Raw genomic sequence first — 9,127 nt, forward strand, 5'->3', positions numbered from 1 at the left:
ATGGGATTCTCTGCCCTGGTTGCCAGCGCTCTGTGCACCTTCCTGCTGCCCCTGCTGCTCTTTCTGGCCGCCGTCAAGCTGTGGGACCTGTACTGTGTGAGCAGCCGCGACCCCAACTGCCCACTCCCGCTGCCTCCGGGCACCATGGGGCTCCCGTTCTTCGGGGAGACGCTACAGATGGTGCTGCAGGTAAGGCGAGGCCATGTCGCGGGGAGAGGGGAACAGTCCCGAATCCTCCTCTGGCTGCAAGGGAGGGGAGTGAGCCACAGCTTCACCGGGCTTCCGTGCCCAGGTGGGAAAGAACTGCTCTCTACACCTTTTACAGATACTAATGAAAAATATTAACATCTTAATATTTTAAAACAACCAAACAAGTATTGTTTTATCATTTCCCTCCATTGTCCAGAGGCGCAAATTTCTGGAGATGAAGCGCAGGAAATACGGCTTTATCTACAAGACTCACCTCTTCGGGCGGCCCACGGTGCGGGTGATGGGCGCCGAGAACGTGCGGCATATCCTGCTGGGTGAGCACCGGCTCGTCTCCGTGCAGTGGCCCGCCTCGGTGCGCACCATCCTGGGCTCGGGCTGCCTCTCCAATCTCCACAACGGGCAGCACAAGCACCGCAAAAAGGTACGGCCCCGACGGCGGGCTGGGAGTGGGTGCGGCTGCCCTGAGCGCAGTGGCTGAGCCTGTGTCGCCTTTCTCCTCCTTGTTCTCCCGGGTAGGTGATCATGCAGGCCTTCTCCCGGGACGCCCTGCAGCACTACGTGCCCGTCATCCAGGAGGAGGTGAGCTCCTGCCTGGCGCAGTGGCTGGGCACCGCCGGGCCCTGTCTGCTGGTGTACCCCGAGGTGAAGCGCCTCATGTTTCGCATAGCCATGAGGATCCTGTTGGGATTTCAGCCCCGCCAGGCCAACCCCGACGGTGAGCAGCAACTGGTGGAAGCCTTCGAGGAAATGATCCGCAACCTCTTCTCCCTCCCGATTGATGTGCCTTTCAGTGGGCTCTACCGGGTAAGACTGCCGGCAGGCTGGGAGGAGAGGGGTGCCCCTGCAGTGGGACAGTGGGGAATGGGTGAGAGGCATGGCACTATGGTTTCAGTCCCACATTGCTGTCTCCCTGATGCTCGGTCAGGGCTTGCGGGCACGCAACATCATCCATGCCAAGATCGAGGAGAACATCCGTGCCAAGATGGCCCGCAAGGAGCCTGAGAGTGGCTATAAGGATGCACTGCAGCTGCTGATGGAATACACCCAGGGCAATGGGGAGCAGCTCAACATGCAGGTGAGGTTCCCCAAGGCCAGATTTGTCCCTCTTGTTAACCATACACTTATCTTTTGGGAACAAAAAGAGGAGAGTGGGAAATATTTCCCCATGAAATAAACCAGCTTGTGTAGTGCACTAGGGAACAGAGGCTGTGTGCAGGCTGTTGGAAGGGAGCCACGTCCACTGGGAGCATAAGCACCATCCCTATCCTGGCCCCTGGGTGTCTGCTCCAGTCTAGGAGCGATGCACAGCATTGTGGTAGCGGAATAAGCATGGTGGAGATACTGTGTTCATGTCCTGTTTTACCCTTCCTGTGTCCTCTGTGTAAGGAACTGAAGGAGTCGGCCACAGAGCTGCTGTTTGGGGGCCACGAAACCACTGCTAGTGCTGCCACATCGCTAATCGCTTTCCTAGGGCTCCACCATGATGTCCTGCAGAAAGTGAGGAAAGAGCTGCAGGTGAAGGTGTGTATCTTCCCCAGAGCCATTTGACAAGAGGGGGCAATGAGAAAATACCTCCAGGAGAGGTACCACAGCCAAAGGCTCCCCTCAGCACAGGTACTGCCCTGCATTTAGGGGGTGGCAGGAAAACTCCACTGCCTGGGGTGAGGCTGCTATGCAGTGCCAGTAGCCCTAGCACTTGCTCTGTAGCTGTCATGACAGCGTTTTTTCTTTCTAGGGGTTACTATGTAGTCCCAACCAAGAGAAACAACTGGACATGGAGGTCTTGGAGCAGCTGAAGTACACAGGCTGTGTTATCAAAGAGACCCTCAGGCTGAGCCCGCCTGTTCCTGGAGGATTTCGAATTGCACTCAAGACACTTGAGCTAAATGTAAGCAGGGCTTGGGCTCAACCCCTCAGAGCAGCTGCAAAGTGCGATTGCATTGATACAGCCTATCTGCAGGAAGCCAGGAGGGGAGGTGGGATGCATCAGTATGTCCTATGCTGACACTTTAACACATCAAGGTGCTTCATGTTTCTTTTCTCTTCCTTTGGTAGGGTTATCAGATCCCCAAAGGCTGGAATGTTATTTACAGTATTTGTGATACTCACGATGTGGCAGATCTCTTTACCAACAAGGATGAATTTAACCCAGATCGCTTCTTGTCTCCATCTCCAGAGGATTCCTCCAGGTTCAGTTTCATTCCTTTTGGTGGAGGCTTGAGGAGTTGCGTGGGCAAAGAGTTTGCAAAAGTCCTTCTGAAAATATTTACAGTGGAGTTGGCTCGGCGCTGTGACTGGCAGCTGCTGAATGGACCTCCTACAATGAAAACAGGCCCCATAGTGTACCCTGTGGACAATCTGCCTACAAAATTCATAGGTTTCAGCGGCCAAATCTGAGAGCTCAGCGCTTGCCTTCAGCTGGATTTCTCTATAGCTTCTGACATGTACATAGTAACTTTTTATAGTAACAAAAGCCTTTAAATATTTGTAAATGTGAATTGTAAATGTACAATAGTTATTTATGTCTACTAAATATTTCAAAATGCTATGATTTTTTTTTTTCCTCAAGCACTACAATTATGGGTCTCTGATTCATAATTAGATATTGTTATTTCTATAGAAATAAGTTTTCCCCTATTTAAAAATCTTATTGAAAGCTGGCCAGCTAAGCATTTGAAGACATTTTTATGATGGTGTATGTATTAAGAAACATTTTTAAAGGCATTTGAAACAACAGTAAGTAGCTACTCATTCATATTACCTAAAATGGGTATCGATTGAGAATGTTTTCAGTATTATTTGTGTCTAGATCTTGTGTGAATTTTAAGTTTGATAATAAAGTTTATTTTTGATGATTCTGCGTTTGAAGGTCTGTATGTATGCTAGAGAGTGGCTTAACTAACCAATTGGTCTGAAGGGTTTAAATGTAAAGTTGGATCTGCTTTTGTGAATGAGCTACTCACTATTTCTAAGATCACAACTCTCCCCTGCCTCTGAATGTGCTCCTCTCTTGTGAACAGTAAAGTGTTTTAAGCTTTAGTCTGTAAGTTGCGAGAACAGTGCAAAATCACATATGTACACTGAAAACAATATGGAGTGATAGCAAGTGCTACAAGGCCTCATTATCAAGCTCAAAATCATGAGCCACAGTAAATAAGTAAAGGGGAGCAGAACATGCAATGTGAGTCCTTCTCTAGCTACAGAGAATAGGTTGGGGGAAAAAAGAGGTTATTCATACATGTCCTCCCCTCCCTTATTACTGGTGACCTGTGTAAATAGACCACTGGATCTTGTTCTGTGTTGAGTCTGCTGGCTATGAATCTTTACTCACAAAGGTGTCTCTTATCAGCTGGTAGAGCAAATAAAATCTGCTGATTTCTTCTTGAAATGCAACAGCTCTGACTAGGTCAGAGATAGAGCATGCATTTGGTTTGGGAACTTCTTTCCTGGAATTCAGCAAAGTGAAAACTAAAAGGCAGGCACTAATGTGAATTGATTAACAGGGAATCAACTGTTAAGATGCAGTTCCCTGGGGGTGTGTAAGCAGGGCAGATAAAATGCCCTAGGCATGACCCCTGTTTTGGCTTAACCATAAGGGTTTTTTGTGCTCTTCCCCTTGCCCCATTACTGCACTTATTAGTCTTCCCTCAAAAGTCAAACAACATAGACTGGCTCTATAAACATCTATAAAGTAAACCAATGTAATTCAGTGTCACTAATGCTTATAGCACCATGTAGGCTCATTTAATTTTTTTGTTTGCTCCCAGAAGACAATAATTTTTGCATTATGTTCTCTCAAGGTCAAAATTAAAGATGGAGTTAGGTTGCTCAAAATTGCCACAGGTGCTTAATAGAATCTATGATGGTTTGGGTAATTTTTTAAAGGATTTTTAAGAAAAACTACATTTGATATATTTCCAGCTAGTATTTTAAATGCATAAGCTTCTAATGTAAGATCTTGGATAAAACCTATTTATAAGCATAGCTACCAAGACATTCAAATTTTTGTAGTCTTAAAATACAAAAGATACTATTCTTAGATTTAGCCTGACTCTTCTTGGTGGTGTTTAAAAGCTTAAATAATTTTTGCTATGCAAAAATCTCGTGTCATGATGTTTTTCAGAGATTCGCTGAATAATCATGGTTTATTATGAACGTAGTAGCAGAAAATTGCAAACCTTGACCCTGATTCGGTGGTAATCTGAAGTCTGAGAAGCAGCAAGACTCTTGTTTTGCTATCCCTCATTAACATTTTCTTCGTTAGCATCACAACATTCTGCAAATCCCAGGAGATTCTTTAAATGGTTTGTTATTTTTAATTTAAAGTCTTTTGTATGTGGGAACTTTTTGCATGGTCTTCCTATTATTTTAAATTCTACTTTGTTCTTATAAAGAAAAGGAATCTAAGTACTGTGTGGAGAATATGGAGAATATGAAGACTCACAGTGTAAGTCTAAAGCGGTATCTGTGTTTCTGTTTCTTCTTAAAAGTTTTTTTTTTTAGTCAAGTTTGCAAGGCTTTTATGTTTGGAGGGAAAAAAAATAAATCATATACTTAATTTGATTTCGTCTGGACATCTGGGGGCATATCCTCAACTGCTGTAAATCATGACAACATAACCTATGTTAAGCACTGCCCCCATATAATTTATTTCTGTAGTTAAATGGTCTGTCACTGCTGTGTAATTTAGGCATCTTGGAGCTAGCTTTAAACAAGCTATCCCAAGAAGTGGTAGCAACGTAGGTGCAGTAATAGGGAGCTCAGTGCAGGTTAATTGCTAAAGTATTTGCCCAACTTCTTGAGCAGGTTTTACAACCCCGGCTAATCTCCTTTATGCAGCTGTATCTTGACAGCTTAGATGCTGGCTGCAGACCAGTTTCAGGTGAGCTCTAGTATGATTATGTAGCTTTGCCAGCTCAGCAGCAGTTTGTATGGGCGCAGTCTGAGGTTGTCGCTGCTATTTAGGAACACATCAGCTCCTACCCCACCTCCCCCCCCGCTCTTGTTACGCTGGATCTTGATGAAAAATTATCTCAAAAAACTAATTGCTTTTCTGGTCGATTAGGTCTCCTTCACTCCAGCTCCCTACGTGAACGTTGTTTGTGCTCAGGCGCTGCAGGAGAGATGAAGGGGACAGAAAGAAGCAGCAGCACTTCAGCCTGCTCTGCTGCTGACAGGTAGTTCCGAGAGCCAGGTTCCAGCTTTCCTTTAGAAAGTGCTGCCGCGTATCGCTTTAAGCGACTGGTGCTCCGCGGCTTACACGCTGAAACACATTAAAGGGCCAGATTTGGTGCGGAGCACTCATTTCTTTCTTGTAATTGGTTTTGGGGGAGTATTTTCTATGTTTTCTATCAGTTAACCTGTCACTTCAATGAAACATCTCTGACTAGGTCTCCGTTAGCAAAAAAAACCCGCACACAACTCAGTAGGTGCTACGTGTTGGTCCTGGATTTAAAAGCCATACTTGATATAGAGCATGCCGGTTTTTCTCTGCAGGTAAGGCCAATTACTGCCAACCCACACTTCTCTTAAACCCACTTGAATAATAGTTCCTGCCAGCCGGCAGCATCCCTGGTGCTTAGTATTTCCGAGTTATCTAAGCCATGCTAAGCATGTGGTTCTTAACAGCATCCATGCCTGAGTTAAAATTACATTAAAAAATGACTACATCAAAAAATAACTACATTAAAAAATGACTACATTAAAACATGATGTTGGTGTAAACCGGCATTGAGGAATGCCACTTGAAAAATTGATTCCTGATTGAAAGGCAATTGTATTTCCAGATAGACCAGAACATGTAAAACTTATTTTTTTGTTAATGGATATATAAGTAAGAAAAAAAAAAAATGCTTTGCTGAAGATTAATTTGATTATAAAAAATATTTAAAATAGTTTTATAGTATGTATTGATTTTATCCTAGGCAAATGAGGACATGTTACTTGCATATTCCTTTCCTCAGCAGTTGAGCTGGGAAAGGGGTTTTTGTTCATAAAAGCACCTATTGAAAGGACAGTATAACTTGAAGCCTCATATGCTTGAGGTTTTGGACTTACTTTTCTGACTTTTAATTATTTTTTTTTAACCTTTTCTGCAAGAGTTTTTACCTGGAATTTGCAAGACAATGGCCTGAGGAAACAAAAAAATGTTCTTTTTCAATCTAGTGTATGTTTTCTTATTTTATTCTGGTCAGTTGATTCAGAACAACTGCTGGACAAGTACCAAGAAAAATACTTAAAAATATGTAAAATATTCCATCCTTGACTTTCAAGTGGCACTTTCCTAAGTGCTATAGGAAGTTTTTAAAGCTAGTTTTGAAAATTTGAGCCTGGTCATCTTTGAGAACAGCACACTGCTGTGTTTTGTTTAATCTACATATCAGCAGAAGTGTTTGGTGTGGATGCTGACACAAGAATATGCCCTAGTAATTTAAAACTAATGTTCATAACATTAGATCCCCAGACCCATCTCTCTCCTTTTTATTTTCTTTAATCATTGGAATTTCTTTTCACGAGGTATAAACTCTCAGAGGGAATTTCATTATCAGAGTTTAAGCATTAGAATTTCTTTTTATGAGGTACAAATTCTCAGTGGGAGCTGCATTGCTTAGGCTCCCTGCAAATACAACTATTTGTTTTAGTCACAAATACAGGTTAATATCCCAAGTGCAAGCAACCCATGGCAGAGTTTCTTCACCTTAAAATTATTGCATAACATCTTTCCTAGAACAGTCCTAATAGGATCCTGTGCAAGACTATGAGATCCTGTACAATGCCATGTCTTTGCTGAGTATTCATGTAAACCAGACTCCAATCTGTTGACTCTTGGCAATGGTTTTGAAATTATAAAAGGCAGTCATGAATCTTGTGTTTGAGACATACTACTCAGTAGGGTGTGCTCCAGCCCCAGATTAGTTACTTTATTTATTTATGGCTTAAAGATACTATGCCACATCTAGTTGTCTTCTCTATTACAACAAAAAGTAGTGGGTAGATTTGGAGATTATTTGTTAATCCAGATATTTTTGTTTGCCAGGTGGTTTGTATTGTAAATTCTCTGTCAAGTCATACATCCAGCGTGCAATGCCAAACATATACAGATTAGCAGCAAAAATTTGAAGAGTTTATTAGTTGCAACCATTAAAATGATAGATTAGGAGAAAGGAAATATAACTGGCAGCAAGTTTAGAGAAGACTCATTAATAAACTGGCTTGATTCACTTGTTTAATCATGTCTTACGAAAAATGTTATATGAGGAGTTCAATGAATAATGCAGCCTTCGTTAGGTTAGCTAAATGAAGGTAACTTCGTGGGTGGGTTAGAAATAAAATGTTTAACAAATCTGTTTACATCCAAAGAGTAAGAGCAGTTGAGACAGCTTTTAAAGAATCTCAGATTAAACTATTTAAAAGGTGACAGACAAGAGAACATTGGTAGTAGGACATAAAAGTGCTGTTTTAAGAGACGTTTAAACATCACCTTTCAGTTGCAACATAGGCAAGGCAACATACGAAGTATTCTCAACTAAGTGTTATTTGTTCCTTTATCAGCAGGCCCAACAGTGCTGTTTCCTTTGTGTTAGTGTCCCAGAGATACATGCAGAGCTTGAGTGATTTGCAAGGCTAGGAGGATCATTTTAGGAAAAGTGACTTATGATGAACCTGTTTGCCAGGTCATTTTGTTCAGAAATACACAATCATTGATAGACTTGCTCATTTCAGTACTTCCCCCTCACTGCAGACTATGACCATTTAAGAAAGCCTGAATCTCCTCCACAGGTTAAATTTATTCTGCTCTACAGGATAATTGCCACAACATGAGAAAACTAAAAAACAGGGACTAAATCACCTATTAAGAACATTTTTTCCTACCGCATGTCAACCTTTCTTACACCTCTTACGAAACAAATCCCTGGGTTTGGACCTCACAACTTACCCAGAAGGTCAAAGACTGCTGGAAGATGTTTTCAAGAAAAGGGGGAATAAATTCCAGAGCTGAGGGCCCCTCACAAGATCTCCCCAGAGATAAAGGTAACCAAAAGGCAGTCCCATTTGCACTCTTTTGGGTAGGATGTAGGTCAGTGACATTCTGAGGTGGTTGGTAGCTGAAAAGATCAGTGTTAATATGTAGTTCTGAGTTCTGAGCAGTGGTCTAGGTACAGTTGAGAGTTTAAGGACATGGGCACAAGCACAAATCTACCAAGACTCTGTTAAGTCATCTTTGTTAATGCTGCTTTCAATGAAATAGCCTCCTTCAGCAATCCTATTTTGAGGAAAGAGCACTATCTTGGTTTGGGGGGTTTTTGCTCTGTTTTGGATATATTGGTTGAATGTTAATTTAATACACACACATCTCAGAAATAGACTGCTTTTGTATGTAAAATGCCAGCAGAACACACATCTTACCAGGATTAGATCTGAATTTGCAGTGAAGTGATGGTAGGACTTGGTTTTCATGGCTTGCTGACTCAGTGGACTGAAAGAAGCAAGGGTCTGTGGCATGCTTCACCTAATAGCCTCTATTTTATATCTGGACTCCTGTGAATTAACAAGGAGTCTGTACCCTATGGGAAAGGAAGGGACTGGATATAACCCTGCTAGCCATAGTGGTGCTAGTTTCTATTGACAGAATTGTGGTGGGGTTTTTTGTTTTGGTTTTCCTTTCTTACTTAAAAGTCTACATCATGCACCTTCTCATAAAACAACTCTGCTTCTCTCCAAAGCTTCCCTTGGAAGCCTGGGGACCATGGAGGAATCTGAATCTGATCCCTGACCTGGCAATAGCCTCATCTTTTGTGAATTGTCCTTAACTTTGTCAAGAATGGAAGGAGATAGAGTAGGAACAAAGGGGAACCACCAGCAAGGCAAACAGCCCCACTGCTCTAGCACTACCCCATAGCCCTGACTGTGTAACACA

General features: G+C 42.7%; 1 protein-coding gene across 1 annotated transcript; it reads left to right on the plus strand.

Moving 5' to 3' along the window:
• On the plus strand, positions 1 to 3,019 carry LOC135176480 (cytochrome P450 26A1). The gene is made up of 7 exons (XM_064145617.1): positions 1 to 189; positions 407 to 631; positions 727 to 1,014; positions 1,136 to 1,285; positions 1,597 to 1,731; positions 1,946 to 2,098; positions 2,266 to 3,019. Exons 1-7 carry the CDS (start codon positions 1 to 3, stop codon positions 2,605 to 2,607), a joined length of 1,482 nt encoding a protein of 493 aa, XP_064001687.1. The 3' UTR covers positions 2,608 to 3,019.
• Positions 3,020 to 9,127: the final 6,108 nt, after the last annotated feature.

This window comes from Pogoniulus pusillus, chromosome 6 (genome assembly GCF_015220805.1).
Source record: "Pogoniulus pusillus isolate bPogPus1 chromosome 6, bPogPus1.pri, whole genome shotgun sequence".
Lineage (NCBI taxonomy): Eukaryota > Metazoa > Chordata > Aves > Piciformes > Lybiidae > Pogoniulus > Pogoniulus pusillus.